The sequence below is a fragment of the Barbus barbus genome (genome assembly GCF_936440315.1).
Source record: "Barbus barbus genome assembly, chromosome: 46".
Taxonomy (NCBI): domain Eukaryota; kingdom Metazoa; phylum Chordata; class Actinopteri; order Cypriniformes; family Cyprinidae; genus Barbus; species Barbus barbus.
This window is the reverse complement of record NC_136724.1, coordinates 19299175-19318252: the sequence shown is the minus strand read 5'-3', so window position 1 is coordinate 19318252 and position 19078 is coordinate 19299175. Positions and strand designations below refer to the sequence as shown.

General features: G+C 36.2%; 1 protein-coding gene across 2 annotated transcripts in view; it reads right to left on the bottom strand.

Annotated features, from left to right (window-relative positions):
- Positions 1-19078, bottom strand: part of LOC306865286 (dihydropyrimidine dehydrogenase [NADP(+)]-like) — a 189160-nt gene that overhangs the window by 12018 nt on the left and 158064 nt on the right. For both annotated transcript variants that reach the window (XM_079409817.1, XM_079409818.1), the window contains 2 exons: positions 13321-13463; positions 4341-4520 (listed from right to left, as the gene is read on the bottom strand). In XM_079409817.1, the coding sequence (XP_079265943.1) occupies positions 4341-4520; positions 13321-13463 (323 nt within the window). The remainder of the gene's footprint in view (positions 1-4340; positions 4521-13320; positions 13464-19078) is intronic.

Below are 19078 nucleotides of genomic sequence, written 5' to 3'. Positions count from 1 at the left end.
GAAGTGTAAATTTAACAGTAAAATGTATTGAATAATAACAATGGTGAAATGTATTAAAAATGATAAATAATTTTAAATAACTTTTGTCAAGTAATATCACTTAGCTTATTATCATAAACTTAGAACCACTGCACATTATTATGTGTGGCCACAATAGAGGAAAAGCTATACATTTATAAATATATATAAAAAATATATAATAAAAGAGACCAATGTTATATTTATTTTTAATAATAATAATTTATTAATAATAAAAATAATAATTATAAATAAATTAAAAACTAATTGTCAAGTAACATCATTTATCTTATTATCTTAAATTTAGAAACATGGTGCGTTAATATGTGCAGCCACAATATAGTAAAAGCTAAAAAATAAATAAATAATAAAATATAAAAGACACCAATGTTAAAAATAGTTACATTTATTTTGAATAATAATAATTTATTAATAATACAAATTATAAATATTTTTAAATAACTATTGTCAATATCACATCTTATTGTCTTAAACTTGGTGCATTAATATGTGGCCACAATGTATTAAAAGTCATAAATATATAAATATATATATAATAAATATAATAAAAGACACCAATGTCAAACATAGTTACATTTATTTTTTAATAATAATAATTTATCATTAATAAATTCTAAATAATAATGACAAAATTATATATATAAAAATATATATTTTTAAATAACTCTTCTCCAAGTACTATAATTGTACAGACTTGTTGCATTAATATAGATGACTTTAAACATGTTACATCCAGTCAGAACAAATTTATTTAAAAAAAAGAATTAAAAAGGAACTCAAGGCCAAACATAAAATGAGTCTGTATCTTAAGTGGTTAGATGTGAAAAAGTGTGAGAATAATAATAAAAAGTAGCACGAGGAATTTCAATACACTAGCCTTGCAAGCACTGTAATAAAAAAATCTTGAATGTCATTTGAAGTACCTCTATAGTATTTCAGTTTATTTTTAATTAATTTTGCATGATAAAATAAGAAAACATGAGCAGGGAATTGAAATGCAGAGCCTGTGGATGGACAATGTTATATTTCCAGTGAGTTGTGTCAGGCAGGGAAGGGCTCCAGACTGATATTACCTGTCAGCCCGCTCTCAGACAACCCCTCCGCTGACTGACAGCTCACCTGTGGCAAGCTGGATGAGCCAGAGAACCACGAGCACCAGCCCAGGCATACTTTATATGAAGCTTGAGAGACAGAGAGAGAGCAAAAGAAGAAAAACACCGACAAACTGAAGACAGAAGCGATAAGAAAGGGTGATGGAGGACAGCGAGGGCTATGAGAAAATTTGTTAGCCACAAAGAATAAAAAAAGGCAGTTTGATCGCTCCACAACATGAGGGAAAGAAGACGAGAGCTCAGAAGTCGCTGTGGTTGATAAAGCGCAGCCTAAGGGAGCGTTCAGCGAAAGACAAGTTTGTTTTTTTCTTCTCGCCGAGGCAGCGAGCATCATCCTCTCAGGGGATGTGTGGTTGGTTTTTCGCTGCCATCTCTAAAACGCTGCGCTTAGGCTGTGCAACACACGCACTTTCTCTCGGCTAGGCCGGACCGTGGGGGTATTAACACTTGTAAACAGCGGTCCGGCTGCCTGTGCGGCTCAGTGTTGCCTGGCAGGACTATAATGGTAATGAAGCCTTCAGCAAGGTTGTCTTGCCTCACACTGTCAGGGGCCGACACAACGCCCTGGTTAGGGAGAAAGCAGAACAGATGGAGCCTGTGTGTTTGAGCCACTGCTTCTACAGCGTTTCCATACTATTATAAGATTAATACCTGTGTGTTTTAAACCAGATGTTTTTCAAATCATAATTATGCTAGCGTACAAACACATCTTGAATTTTGGTACAGATGAACTACATGGGATAATTAATGATATTTCTCACTCTTTAGAGAAAAGCCTTGGACCTGCTAAATGTTAACTAGCAGTAAATTCACTTTGGACCTAAAAATAACAAATGGACCAAATATGAACTTTTCTGGAAAAGTCTAAGCTATAAATAAAGAAATAAATATGTGTTTTTGAAAACATGTTTGAAGACGGCCATAAATAAATAAATAAATAAATGTTTATTAGGAATTAGGTTTATAAGTGTATTAAGAATAGGCTTTCCATTAGAAAAATACACATAGGATAAAATATACCGAATAATTTGAAAATATGACTGATTTTAACATTTCATTTACTGTAACATAATATTTCAACTCTTTTAAGTTATGGGAAAAAGTAATTAAAGATAAACAATAAAAAGGTTCAAAACTATAACTTATCCTTTAAAACTAGAATGATGGTATGAGGAATAACCTTCAGAAAATGTGGATAGTAATCTCTGATCATGTTTTACAAGAACATTGCTTTGAAAAGAGTTGAATGGTCAAAGTCAACAAAATTAAAAAAATTGGATTTTGCGCCTCTAATGTTTTAAAAATCCCTTTCAAGTGCCGAATTATCACATCTATCAATTAATTGAATACGTTTTGAAAGGTCTTTTATGCTCCCCAAGGCTGCATTGATTTGTCAGTAAAAAGGAGCAAATGTAAAGTTTTTTTTTTTTTTCAATTTTAATATATTTTTTTTACGTAATTTATTCCTGTGATGCAAAGCTGAATTTTCAGCATTATAACTCCAGTCTTCAGTGTCACATGATCCTTCAGAAATCATTCTAATATGCTGATGCGAAAGAAACATTTCTCATTATTATCACTGCTTAATATTTTTATGCAAACCCTGATATTTTATTCAGGATTCTTTGATGAATAAAAAATACAAAAGAAAAGCATTTATTTGAAATAGATTTTCAAAAAAAATCTAAACTCTCATTTTTGATTTTGTGATGCATTTTAATTGAAAAAAATTCTTACTGACCCCAAACTTTTGATTTTTTTTTTTGTAAATTAGTATTACATTTCCGATAAAACACCCTATTTGACAGCAGATCAAAAACTGCATGTTTTAAATGAAACAAATCTTTTTTGACTTGGATTTATGTCGGCCAGCAGTATGTATTTTTTATATTTGCATAATGATTTATTTTTATCACATATCACCTTGCAAGAACTCCCATTTTTCTGAAGAAATACAAATCTGTTTTCCTTATATATCTATCTGACAGAGAAGTATCTTGCCTGTACAATAGCAGACGTGAAGCACAATGCTCACATGGTCTAATGTTCATTGATTTTTCTTTCCCTCTCTCAGTTTACAAAAGACCGCCTGTCAACCGAACATCCCCGTGACCCGTGCGCTCAGTGACTTTTCCGTCTTTTGAGCAGGAGCCCTGAATGGAGTTCAGCACCACCCGGGGCCACACGGACCGTTGTGATATTTCTACACAAAACTCCACATCTTCCCTCGGCTTTCCCAGCGCCAGTGTTATCGTTGCGCCAATTCCAGCACTAATGTCCTGTCGACATGAAAATGACTTGCACTTATCACTGCCTGCTTCTCTTTCGTTTTATTCCTTCATTCCCTGACGCTCATTTGGCATTAGCATTTAAACTATTGCGCTGAGCCGCCTTGCAGTCAGAAGCTGAGAAGTCGCAGCTAGCGTGTTAGAAAACACTAGGCGGGCTTCAAAGCTTTTCCCTCGGCTGGTGTATTAGCAGAAAGGCTGTGATCTGATAAAGGCCTTTAATTCGCCGCTTTGAAAGGAGTTTACTGAAGTTTTGCTCATTTACATGCTGCCTAGTATTCCTTGTGCACAAATAATGAGGGAGATTACCGAGGGCTGAACGTACACGTGAAGTACAAACCATTAAACGCGTGAACAGCTGCCTTTGTCGAATCTCATTTTGTGATTCTATATTTTTTTGTTGCTGCTGTTATGTAAATGGCATGTGCAAGGAAAAAGATATAAAATAAACCAATTCTTTTCTCCCTAAAGTCAAAGCTCGATTCAAACTTGGAAAAATTCGACCGGCGTGGCGTACTTTAACCTTAGTGCTCATTTTGCTCCAAGTGCTTCCCTTTACCAGAAAAAAACGGAGCATAATGTCTAAGCGCGGCTCTATAATGTTCTTTCACCTTTGAGATTGCAGAAGTGCAAGCGGCCACTTTGTGTATTGGACAGCGCTGTTATTACGTGGATTTTTACAAACTAACAACAAGTAAATGGATGGATGCAAGTCCATTGGTTTAACGCTAATGCTGCATTAATGAGCTCTTGTTCCTAAAGCTGTAGAATTATGGGAATTGCGTTTAGCTCCTTAATGGCATGTCGGAAGACTGTAATAAGGAAAACAACGTGAGAGGAAAGTCAGGGAGGGGTAATCATCAGTAAAGGGGTGTTGTAAAACAGCTGTGAAGTCTCTCACCCTTCCTTTGGCTTCCTCCAGTGTGGCCACAGGCTTTCCTTTCTGATGGCGGGCCGTTGGAGGCGACTGACCGTCCCAGTCCTGGAGCTCCTCAAGGCTTTTGAGGTAGAGCAGGGCTTTCAGACCAGTGCAGTAGTCTTCGATCACTGTGAAGTCCTGGTTTTGTACTGCACTGCACACCTGTGTGAAAAACACATTTTTTTTAATAACAGTGCACGTCTGAGCCGTGGTCTAATGATTAGTGCATATATGGGTAATGCAAGTTTAAATCCGACTTGCAACATTTCCCAATTTCATGTCCTATAATATTCCTGTCCTCTCTCCACTACTGTACTATAAATAAAAAGGCAAAATGTCAAAAATAAAGATCACAATACACCTCCACATATACGCAACATCATGACAGAATGGCACCATCTTATAGCTGCTGGAAGCATATATTTTTTTAATATCACATACAAAATATCCCTACAACTGACAAATATCACTGAAACAGTTGTCCTGAGAATTCATGTCTCTATGGTAGCCCTAGACTGTAAACATAAATAAGTAAATGAATGAATAAATAAATAAAATTCCTTTATAAAAAAAAAATATTAATTAATTAAATTAATGTAAGTATAAAAAACTTATTTTTAAAAATAAAAAAATGAAATAAAATAATTTTGGAACACAAAAAGCAGAAATGTTGCATATACTGGCCATATAATGAAAAACTATTTACATGCAACAATTTTCAATATTAATATACATATAAACTAAGTAAAAACAAAAAAGAACAACAAATAAATAAATATATATATATTTTTAAATAATATTAAATAAAATAACATACATTTTGGAACACAAAAGCAGAAATGTTGCATGTTCTGGCCAGACTTTTGCATATAATGAAAAACAATTTACATGTAACAATTTTCAATGATAAATAAATATAAAGTTATATATAAACTAAGTAATAAATAAATAAACAAAAACAACAACAAATCAATATTATTGTTTTTTTAAATAAATTAAAATAATAAATAAAATAAAATAAAATAAAATAATTTTGGAACACAAAAGCATAAATGTTGCAAATAATGAAAAACAATTTACATGTAAAAATTGGATAAAAAAAAAAAGCTAAATATGTAAATAAATATGAGGTTTTGAAAACATGTTTGGAGAATGCCATTATTTCTGCAGACATGTTTGATACCAAAAGAAGATATACATATAATTTACACGCAGCATCAAGTTTGTGATATGACCAATAGTGCTTTTTTGATACATTTATGTTGTTTTTATTCATATGTGTGCTTGTCAGTCTGGATTAATTTGAGTAAATGAGTAAATAAGAGCTTAATTTTAATTTCTGAGTGCTTAAATCTCTTTAAGTTGTACAGGGTTCAAACCTACAATCTTTCAGATACCAGGTCACACCATTAACCACTAGTCTGCATCAGCATGCACACCAGCAAACACATGCAAATAAATATATGCACATCCAGGGAGAGAGAGAAACGGTGGTCATTAAAACATGTGCCATCCTTCAAAAGAAGCAACAAAAGACAAACGTCAGCATGCTGAACCAAAGCTGTACTACGATGCACATGCTCTGAAATGCTGAATACAACTGACCTTAAGAGAAATCTAATTCATTCTCTCATTACCGGCAGGGCGCAGACGAGGCCGATAACGCAGAGCTTATGCTCACTCATCAAGCGCACGTCAGAGCAAGCCCGAGCCCTTTCCATTGAGTCTGTTACGCTTCTGTAGCTCAGAGACTGTGATATGCAGTGAGCGCTTGAAGCCCGGCTTTGTGCAAGTGTCTACGGCACTTCAGATGGCAGTCACACTGCGTCTTAAGGAAGCAGATAAGACAAGCTTATCTCCTGGCGCCATCGCCGATCTGACATCAGCCCGAGAACTGCCTTCTTTCACAGGATTAGCATTCAGTCGCTTTGCAAACGCTCACAGCTGGTTCCTGACTCGACACGTAGACCTTTGGATCTCGACTTTCTCTGAGCTCGTATCTGATATCTGGGATTGGGTTTGATAAAAGCTGCTTATTCATAACCAGTTCAAATTTTTAGAATGATTTTCATTCCTTTAACAGCTCTCAACATCTTGAACTTGAACGTCTGCGGTCCTCCATAGATGCAGTAAAAAAAAAAAAAATTTAAATGCTTTGATAGAGCTAATATATATATATATATATATATATATATATATATATATATATATATATATATATATATATATATATATATATATATATATATATATATATATATATAATTTTTTTTTTTTTTCTCTTCAATAAAATACATAATATAAATGGGTATTAGAATAAACAAAGCCTTTACAATACTTCTGTTTCCCCTTAGGGGGTTTGCTGCACACTTTGAGAACCAATGGCTTTATGCATACTTAATGCTAGTGAGACGAGCATTAGGACTAGAGTAGTTAAATTTGCACATTCGGATGCTTAACGTTGAAATAAATGGCACTTTAATTAAAATAAATAAATAAATAAAAACGTACAAAAGTACGGCAGAAAAAATAGCACTGTTTTTGTGGGAAAGGAGGAGGCTGCAAATGAAATCATTAGGAACCCAAATCGTTAAGTGGAATCAGAACCAGAATCATTAAATTCCTAACAATTCCCAGCCTTACTCCCTCCTCCTCACACTTACAACGCAGACTTTCTCAGGGGAAAGGGGCTGCAGATCATCGGCCGTGCTGCGTCATTTGTATATTTAAAAATGAAATCCCACGCGGCATACCTCACGCTGAGAAAATGGAGGCATTTACCCTGGCTAGCTCATCTCTGGGAGATATGTTTTCATTAGGATTCTCATTTGCATAAAACTTGTTTCTCTCCCCGTTTATGCCACAGTTCGTATCTACACACCACGAACGAACGTTTGTTTTTCGAATGACTCCAATTCGGTTTGATGACATTTCACCTTGATTTAACATCAACAAATACACGAGTCCACCGATGCCTGGCGAGTAGTTCAACAATTGATTCGTAATTATTGCAGTTAAAAGAGCAGACGGCCGTCAATAGGATGCCGTTTTTCACAGGTATGTGAGGATCAGGGGTCTTACGGAGGGAGGACAGGTGGTCTATTGTTCAACTACAAATAGATATGCGCCATGACCATTTATGTTCTCTATTTACAGGCGTATTTAAAGAAAAACATAGGATTTGAGCTAACAAATGATTCATTATGATGAAAAGAACTGCAAACAAGACTAAACGGCATGATCCTGTGTCTGATGGGGCCGTAAAATCCCAGGCTTGTTGCTCTGTGAACAGGAGTCGCTGCCCATTATTGCTTTTCATTTGATGCAGAACATCAAAGATATCCTGACCCGGAGTATTTAGCGCTAATGTGGCTGAGTCCTGAAATAAAGCTGAAGTGAGAATTTCTAAGTAGTTTCCAGGCAATTGAGACGGCAGGTCCTTTTTATCTGCTCTGAAAACTGTGGTGGTGCATTGATTTCGACTCCTTCTGAGATCTCAGACGCTTTTAGATTCGGCGCTCCTGCTCTTTCCATCTCCCTCTACCCTCATCTTGCTCTCTCTCTCTCTGTCCTCTTTTTCTATCTGCTCTTTTATTTCCCGCAATAAAATCTTGGCATTTAGCCGTGCGCCACCTCCCACCCAAAGAGATTCGGTTTGGCATCCAAATGTTACAATGACTATGCATGAAGCTCTTGTCCTTTTTGATTCGCACAGATTGACCAACACACCGGGAAAATATGAGCAACTGATATTTTGTCTAGCGCTTCAGGTAAAAGACATCTTTATAGAAGTTACTGGAAGTAAATACGTTTCACAAGCCACTGAACCAGGAGACTATATTTAGTCAACACAGTCTAGTTTGGTATCTAACAAGAGGGTGTAACCTTTACCCTTTTGTCCATGGATATAAGCAGTGATTCTTCTGTTTGTGTGTGTGTGTGTGTGTGTATGTAGTCACATAGATGGAAACATTTGTGAATTTAAAAGGGATAGTTTACCCCAAAAATTTAAATTCTGTCATGATTTACTCACTCTTGTTTAGTTCCAACTATACAGCTTACTTTCTTCAGCAGAACATAAAAGAATATTTAAAACAAAACAAAACAAAACAACATGAAATGAAACAAAACAAAACAACATAAAATGAAACAAAACAACACAAAACAAAATGTTGGATATGTTATGAAAACCTGTTAAGTTTGTTTTTGGTTGTATACAAATTGTATTTGCAAATAAATTCAAGTAGCAGTTTTTATACTTGCCATTTTTTTTGTTTTCAAATACATAAACTGTATTGCTCTGTAATGTTCAGTTTACAATTTTGATTTTTTTTTTTTAACTATAGGATATTAAGTTGTAATGTAATTTAACTGCACACAAACAGCAACATTGTAAAACCGTTTTGTGCTTTCTTGGGCAGATTCCAATAATGCAGCTCAATAAAAGATTGATTTGTGTTGTTGACATCTTTTGATTTTCACCATTTTCTATATTCACATCAAGCAATTTGAAAAAAATTACAAAATCATTATGCTTTCTGGACCCTTTTATAAACACAAACTTTTTATTTTTAAATGTTTAATTTAAATAATATATATTATTTTAAAACTAAATAAAATATTTGGTCAGAGATGTTATGAGGCTACTTAAAGTAGCATTTTATCAATGTTTCCATAACATTTTATTTTGGTTGTACTGTACATTATGTTGTAGTTACAATATTTTGAAAAAAAAAAAAAAAACACTAATCTAAGATGTTAATGTAATGTAACTGTAACCAAAAGCAACAGCATAAAAGCGTTGTGTGCTTTCTGGGACGGATTCTAACCACATTGCTTGTTAAAAGCTCGCTTTGTGTTGTCGACAAATCTTTTGTTTTTCACCCCTCTCTACGGAAACATTTAGCAGTTTGAAACGAAATTACAAAATCCTGATGCTTTCTGGGCCACAAGTCATTTTTACTACTTGATGACGGTCTCTTTATTGCAGCTCGCAACTGTTTACATGCACCGGGAAGGACCCAAATTACAGTGTGGATCATTAAGATTGAACCAGCTCTGCCATTAGTGAAATATTGCTCCATTGCCCCCAAAGACCTCCCTATGAAAACGCTGTCCTGATCTCCTACAGCTGCCACTAAATGCAGCTATTTTACTGTCTCATTATGACAGGCGAAAATCTATCATAACAGCCCAATCTTATTAAAGCAGCAGACATTATACTTTACAACAACACCGTGAGTGTGAACGTTTGACATCATTGCTTCAGTAAATGAAAGTCATTTGACTGTGGTACGGTTTTTCTTAAGCTAGCAGCATTCCAAGATCTTTGTTTCGTTTTTTTTCTGTAATAATAACAGGCGCTAAACACAGGTGGGTTACTTTTACACTAGCACACATGAAAGTCAATACGGCACCATGAGGAGCCCTGGATCCCCTACAGGGTGATTGCAAAGCGATGTATTCGGTAATGAATCAACTAAAGAGTATCGATCGACAAGCAGATCACATTAGCTGCGGTAGAATAAAGTACATGGGCTCGCAGAAACCCGGTAACGTTTCAGCGATGTAGGTTATCAGCTCGCCTGGTTTGTAATGTGAAGCAAGACAGACGCAAGCTTGCTTTTAAAGAAATTTCTTCATATTTACTCACCCTCTTGTTGTTCTATGACTTTCTTCTGTTAAAACACACATACACAAAATATTTGTTTATTTAATATCACATTGGTTTTTAGCTTTAATATTATTTGGACCTTAACATTCTTGAAAATAAAATATTTTTTGTTCTACAAAAAAGGAAAAAAAAGAAAGAAAGTTATACAGGTTTGGGATTACATGATACTGAGTAAATTGTATATAAATATATATATATATATATATATATATATATATATTTTTTTTTTTTTTTACAATAATAATGGGTCCAATATCACTAAATATAAACATGCATACTATAAACACAAAAACTTTTATTTAAATATTATTTTAAAACTGAATGAAATATTAAAAAAAAAATAATAATAATAATTAACCGTTTTGTCAGGTCTTTTTTTCATTTTGAGAATACTTACAGAAAACCAACAATGTAGATAATGTTTCTGAAACATTTTATTTTGGCTGTTTAAAAATAAGACGTATTTAAAACTAAAATGATCTAAACTTGAAATTTGGTACAGATCAGTTACAGTGTTATTTTAGTATCACTGAGATACTATTATTTTGTATCAATTTTTATTTTTATATTTTCTGTTTTAATATTAATTAAAAATTTTGTTAAAGTTTTATTAATTTTATTATGTGCTTTTGTCATTTTTATAATTTTGTTTTATATAAGTTTTTATTTATTTTTTTGTTTATTTTAGTACATCAGGTTAAATTACAATGACAAATGTTGCCTTGACAATGAAAATAAAATAAGTAACAATAACAAGTTTTTTTAACATTTTAATTTTAGTTAGTTAAACTCAAGTTAAACTAAAATGAGAAATATTGCCTTGACAATGGAAATAAAATATCATGTAACAAATTTATTTAGATATTTTATTTCAGTTAACCTTTATTTTATTTCAAGTAACAAAATGTTTTGCTTTTTATAATAGTTTTAATTTAGCTAGTTAAACTAAAATGAGAAAAATTGCCTTCACAACGGAAATAAAATAAGTAACTTTTTTTTAATGGTTTTAATTTCAGTTTCAGTTTTAGTTAACTATAATAGCCCTGTTATAGATCAGTTTTCTGTTAAATCTTAGTGAAGCAAATGAATCAAATGAATCATTCATTTAAATCAATTCTATTAAATGATTCGGCCCATCTGCAAAACATTTTTCAATCACTTAATTATAAAACCAGCTTGATTAAATAAGTACTTTTAGGAATGAACCGTCCTGATGAACTGATTTGCTCAAATAAACATCTCAATCTCCCAATGCTTCTCAATGCGAATCTGAGCCACAGACACTGTGTTACTTCGACATCCACGACCCGTGTAGACTGTGGAAGAACCACAGAGCTGAACTCTGAGTTATGATTTTAATAAAGAATATACTGTTCTCCAAGATCCCGTGCATCATTTGAATGGAATGATTTGTCTTTTCTGCACACATTTGCTTGACTTTTAGAGACATTTAAAGCCGAAAGACTGCAGGTATCACCCAAGCTCTAAACGATTATCTTCACGGTTTCGCAATTCTCTTAGTTAATGGGATAAATCAGGACATATCCTATATCCTGTCTTCAATAACCAAGAAAAGTCAAAACTCCACAGGTTCAACACTATTCGATCCGGAGAAATCAATACAGGATATGAATGGACTTCATTATATTATTTGTTCTTGGGAGAATACTTTTGATGCGGCGCCGAATCGATGTGTCTGCTTAGAAACAATAGCGCGAGTGCCTACAGCGTTTGTGTTTACACCGAGACGCTTGGTGTCTTTTGAAGAGCCTGATTCTCCCATTCACTTCTTCCATGTCCCTTCAGTTCTGACTACAAGTCTCGCTGATTGCAACAGTTCGAATTAAAGCGCATTCACTTTCTGCTTATCCAAAAGGTGCTTCGTTCTCCATTGACCCGGGCCTGACCTGAATTCGAACGAAACCAAGCCAGGCCCGGCTGAGCAGGTTTTATCCTGGAGGATAAAACACGGCAAAGGATCTGGAGAGGAAGCAGCAATCAGATGGACCCCGATGAAGCACACGGACGTGTTTTGCACGCGGTCTCTCAGCAGTCAGACCCTTTGATGTGTTTGAAAGGACGCGTCTCCGCAAACTCATCTTCCAGATCCAAACCCCACGATTCACAGCACTAATCCTCCGCTAAACCCAAAATATTAACACAAAAACATTTCCTTTCATCGCTCGCAGGAACATCTCTAAAGCAGGAAAAGCATCACAAATAGTGATTATATTGTGTAAGATGAAATACAAATGATGGCTTTTTAAAGGCGGCGGATCTGTAATTGAAAGCATTATGATTCTATAAAGAGCCCAAGTTATTCTGTAATTAAATTTTCATATTAACTCAAAGGACAAATGTCTGAATGCAAAAAAGCTCTTCAGATCCCAAGTGTTCCCGGCGAACAGGTAGGAGAGGGAAAGACATTACCAAAACATTAAATCAACCCTTAAAAATAGTAAATGCATTTATTCAAAGATAGAGAATCAATTTGCATACAGATTCACTATTTGATTACTCCCTAGACACAAGCAAGCCATAATGTGGAGAGTTTAGAAACACTTTTCAATCTGTAATCTAAATATTATGCTTAACTATACTGTATCTCATTTAGGACAAAGTTTTCTAATTAAAACTTTGTATACAGCTGAGACAAATGCAGGGCTGACAATACAATTAAAAGTAATTGCGTATCAATGCACAAACACAATGCACACCGTGACAAATTGTGTCATAAACTACAAACATATTCTGACATGAGTTGCATTGATTATTAATTATGGTGACGTCACACAACAAGCGACCTCTTCCAGGTTCTAATGATGAGTTTGAGCGGTGCTGCGGTTCTAATGAGCTGTATTATATAAGATAATAATGTTCTTTAATATGAATGAAAGCTATTATAAAGCAATATACTATTTGAGAGAGTGAGGAACATCTTGCATATAAAAGTAAACAATTAAAAATAAAAATCAGACATGTAAAATGCATCTTTACTGCTGTAATACACATTTTTTATGTTTCACCAAACTTAATTAACATTGTTGCCTTTTTTCCATGTACAGCCTTCTATGGTGGTCTTATAGAATCATCATTAGATCATATTTCACTTCAATATTTGTAAAAGTACATGGAATGCTTTCATGAAAAGAATGGCCTTTTTATATCAATATTATATCAATATCTTCAGCATTTTGTTAATTTTCAGCTTAATTTGAATAAAGTGCTAATATTAATCATCCTGATCTGATAGTGCACAATGTCTTGGACTGAGACTCGACCACATACCTGTAACACTGTGGCTCCTGCATGAAGGAACTGCAATCCGGATTCTGCAGAATCGATGCCCCCGGTGGCCAGAATGGGAAAACCGGGAAGAGCTTTTGCTATGGCGGATACTGCTCGCAATGCGATTGGCCGGATGGCATTTCCTGCACAGATGCAAGCAAAAACAGTCATAGAAATGTATTGTTATCCACTGCAACCATTTTTGAACTGTACTAAAATAAAAATTTAATTAAAATAAAATAATAAAATAAAAATAAATGTGAAGATCTCAGATCTCGGGTGGATGGTCTACAGCAGACATAAATTATCTTTGTTAAATGGCATCTCAGCCTCTAAAATTTCAGGCTGAGATTCTCTAGGGAGCGCTGCGCCTCCTTACATTACACTCTTTATTTATTTACCTGAGCCGCAATGTCTTGAATAAAATTAAAACCTCTGATCTGATCCCGCTGACAGACGGGGCCGTTTATCACATTAGATTTAACTTCATTTCACTGGCAGCCTTTTTTTCCCCTCATTGATCAGTGGGAGACATTGTCTCTCCTCATTTGGCGCTGGTGTCACTAAAGACAAAGAGCGCGGGCCAGCGCTCTCTCCCACACGCTAAATGACCCTTATTAATGATACGGAGGACTCGCGTATTCTTCTCTGAAGAAGCATGTAAAGTTAATGGTTTTTCCATGTATATTACATAACATGCGAAACAGCAGCAAATAAAACATTAGATGCACATTCATCCTATATAACATAAAATAAGGGATATTAGGTAGTGAGGTTGGTTTCCACAAAAACAATTACTCACTGGAAAGAAAATCCAAAAAGGGATCTTAACTGTTTCCTATAGACAGTAATGAAATGAAATAGAAAGCATGTGCTTCTAAGACTTTTGTTAATGTGAGTAAAAGACCTAAGTATTCGCATACATATATCTCATTTAGATCTTCTAAAAATCTTAACAATGTTTCAAACTGTGGTCAGATTTGATAAGACACCAACAATTACAATCAAAGGTCAAGAGATTTTAATACAATCTCAAAAATTTCTCATTAAATTCTTACAAGATATCTACTGCAATTGCTCCTAGTTAGGGTTTAGGATTTGAAAAAACACAGAACGTTAAGTATTAAACTTTTTACACACACATATTTTAGATTAATCTATTCACATTCATTTTATTGCTCTATAATCTTACTAAATGACAAAAATTGTAAATTGTTAAATTCTCCTAATTTGCTACTACTTTCATTTTTCTTGAGAATACACACACACACACACACACACACACACACACACACACACACACACATATATATATATATATATATATATATATATATATATATATATATATATATATATATATATATATATATATATATATATATATAGACACACACACACACACACACACACACACACAGTATCTCACAAAAGTGAGTTCACCCTTCACATTTCAGCTAAAATTTTTGTATATCTTCTCAAGGGACAATACCACACAAATGAAACTTCGATATATTTTAGAGTAGTTAATGTGCAGCTTGTATAGAAGTCCTCTAAATATAACTCAACATATAGCCATTATTGTCCAAATAACTGGCAACCAAAATGAGTACACCCTAAGTGAACATGTCCAAACTGTGTCCAAAGTGTCAATATTTTGTAGGGGCACCATTGTTATCTAGCACTGCCTTAATCCTCCTGGGCATGGAATTCACCAGAGCTGCACAGGTTGTTGTTGGCATCCTCTTCCACTCCTCCACAATGACATCACGGTGCTGCTGGATGTTAGACACGTGGTGCTTCTCCACCTTCTGCTTGAGGATGCCCCACATGTGCTCATCAGAGTTCAGGTCTGGAGTCATACTTGGCCACTCCATCACCTTCAGCTTCATCAGCAAGGGAGAGTCATCTTGGCGGTGTTTGGGGTGGTTATGATGTTGGAAAACTGCCGTTCAGCAGTTTCTGAAGGGAGGGCATCCTCTTCTGCTTCAGAATGACACTGTACATGTTGGAATCCATGTTTCCTTCAATGAACCGCAGCTCCCCAGTACCAGCAGTAGTCATGCAGCCCCAGACCATAATGCTACCACCACCATGCTTGACTGTAGGCAAGACACAATTTTCTTGGTACTCCTCACCAGGGCGTCGCCACACATGCTGGACACAATCTGAGCCAAACAAGTTTACCTTAGACTCATCAGACCACTGGACATGGTTCCAGTAATTCATGCTCTTGGCCAGGTTGTCTTCAGCAAACTGTTTGCAGGCTTTTGTGTGAGCCAGTTTCAGAAGAGGCTTCCTTATGGGATGATGGCCATGCAAACCGACTTGTTGCAGTGTGGCGTATGGTCTGAGCACTGACAAGCTGACCTTCCAAGTCTGCAACCTCTAAAGCAATGCTGGCAGCACTCATGCGTCTGTTTTTTGAAGCCAGCTTCTGCACCAGACACACAGCACGAGGACTCAACTTCTTTGATCGACCCTTGCGAGGCCTGTTCCGAGTGAAACCCATCTTGGAAAACCTCTGTATGACCCTGGCCACTGTACTGTAACTCAGTTCCAGGCTGTTACCAAACTTCTTATAGCCTAGGCCATCTTTGTGGAGAGCAACAATTCTACTTCTCAAATCCTCAGAGAGTTATTTGCCATGAGGTGCCATGTTGAACATCCAGTGGTCAGTATGAGAGAAATATGAGGGGTGTACTCACTTTTGTGAGATACTGCATATATATAGAGATACGTATATAGAGATATATACCAAAAATGGTTCTTCTGTGGCATTACTGGGAAAAAAAAAAGGAATCAGTAGTTTAATAAATGTATTAAAAATATTGATCATTGTTAGTTCATGATACCAAATTCATTAAATAACAAACTGAATATTATTACAAAGTGTTTCTAAATTTTCAGAGAAACATCTGAGACAGTTAGGTGCAATAAAACTTTCCTCTAAAATTAATTGAAGTGCATCCACACAGTCAGTCTATCTTCTGCAACACCATTCCGTGCACAAGCCAATAAAAAACATTTGAAAAGCCATGTAATATACTGACACACATTCCAGTCTACTTAGTCAGGGGACACTTAGCAGGTCTGCCAGCTGACACTCAAATCTAATCCAGGGGATTTAAATGGAAGGAGGAACCATACTCAGTGGCCATGCAGGAAGCGCTTCTCAGGAGGAGATACTGACACCTCTAATTGCATTAGAAATGGATGAGCTACTCTCAACGACTGCAGCCTCTCCACAGGTAGAACCCTGTCACCCTGGTGCGGTTTACAAACACGGGAAAAAAATAATTTGCTTTTCTGAGACTCCGATGGAAAATAGAAATGAAAAAGAGAAGGGGAGAGGGAGAAAGATTGACAGATGGCAACAAACTCCATCACGACCCTCGTTTTCTTATTGGGAAACAACAAGCCTCGTTGATGTTGTGTGTTGTCTTGCAGAAACCGTTGTCAGGTCACTGGAGGGTCTGTGTTTGGCGGATGGAGGTGGGGGGGGGTGGGGCTTCTCATCTTTGGTCAGTTCGAGGTGCTTACTAAAACGCTGCACGTCACACCTGCTATTCCAATGAATAATTCCGAGCACAGACGGATGTACGGAGAAATCAGACAGGACACCGAAGCCTGGAATTTGGCATCATCAAACAAGGAGAAGAAGAAAGGCAGTAGGAGAAAAAAAAAATCACGTACAAGGAGAGGCAATTAGGGAAATACACACAGACCTGACCTATGGTATGATAATGAACATCCTGTCTAACTCCCTCAAGCGTACACACACACGCGCAGACAGAGAATGCTGGGAATGGTAATTGAAGCTGAGGAAACATACAAGGGCTGTTCATTTGTATCAGAAGAACATAACTTATTGACTCAGAAGGGCTGCAGAAGGTTTCACCGATCTGTATTTCACGGACGAAACCGAAATGTGGAATCAGATGTGAGAGGAATTAGAAGTCACGGAGAAAGAGACGAAATGTAGATGAAAAGCAGGAGCTTGAGGGCATGGTGGAGACGTCAAACACGCACACCCATCATTAGCATACTGTGTTAATGAGTAATGGGTAATGCTCACACAGAACACCAGAGAGAACGGCCGAGCTTCACTGGGTTTGCTGTAAATATTCCTCTTCCATATATATATATTTGGATTTCCATAATTAATGGAATTTGCTCAGGCTAGTGATGCATTACTATTAGTATCGCTCAAACCATTACACTATTAATCAACTTTGCTTGTCATTGTCTGGTAAAAATATCTAAATAAAAAGCCTAAAAACTTAAATATAGATACATTTCCTTGAGAGGCAATTACAAGTTAGATGAGTTTACAGTAATTACAAGTTAACATACTGTGCTAATTACAAGTAACCTAAACCTGCAAAATTGTATAAGCTATTTAGAGAATTAATTGCCAAATAATTTGTTTTAAGCATAAACCTTGAAAATATTTTGGGGAAAGAAATAACTATAACTATATATATATATATATATATATATATATATATATATACACACACACACAGTTGGGCAAAAAAGTATTTAGTCAGCCACCAATTGTGCAAGTTCTCCCACTTAAAAAGATGAGAGAGGCCTGTAATTTTCATCATAGGTACACTTCAACTATGAGAGACAGAATGGGGGGAAAGAAACCAGGAAATCACATTGTAGGATTTTTAATGAATGAATTGGTAAATTCCTCGGTAAAATTACTAGGGGAAGTTGTGGCCTAATGGTTAGAGAGTCGGACTTGTAATCCGAAGGTTGCGGGTTCGAGTCTCCGGCCGGCAGGAATTGTAGGTGGGGGGAGTGAATGTCCAGCGCTCTCTCCACCTTCAATACCACGACTGAGGTGCCCTTGAGCAAGGCACCAAACCCCCAACTGCTCCCCGGGCGCTGCAGCATAAAATGGCTGCCCACTGCTCCGGGTGTATGTTCACGGTGTGTGTGTGTGTGTGTTCACTGCTGTGTGTGTGCACGTTGGATGGGTTAAATGCAGAGCACGAATTCCGAGTATGGGTCACCATACTTTGCTGAATGTCACTTCACTTCACTAAAATAAGTATTTGGTCACCTACAAACAAGCAAGATTTCTGGCTCTCACAGACCTGTAACTTCTTCTTTAAGAGGCTCCTCTGTCCTCCACTCGTTACCTGTATTAATGGCACCTGTTTGAACTCGTTATCAGTATAAAAGACACCTGTCCACAACCTCAAACAGTCACACTCCAAACTCCACTATAGCCAAGACCAAAGAGCTGTCGAAGGACACCAGAAACAAAATTGTAGACCTGCACCAGACTGGGAAGACTGAATCTGCAATAGGCAAGCAGCTTTGTGTGAAGAAATCAACTGCGGGAGCAATTATTAGAAAATGGAAGACATACAAGACCACTGATAATCTCCCTCGATCTGGGGCTCCACGCAAGATCTCACCCCGTGGGGTCAAAATGATCACAAGAACGGTGAGCAAAAATCCCAGAACCACACGGGGGGACCTAGTGAATGACCTGCAGAGAGCTGGGACCAAAGTAACAAAGGCTACATCAGTAACGCACTACGCCGCCAGGGACTCAAATCCTGCAGTGCCAGACGTGTCCCCCTGCTTAAGCCAGTACATGTCCGGGCCCGTCTGAAGTTTGCTAGAGAGCATTTGGATGATCCAGAAGAGGATTGGGAGAATGTCATATGGTCAGATGAAACCAAAATAGAACTTTTTGGTAAAAACTCAACTCGTCGTGTTTGGAGGAGAAAGA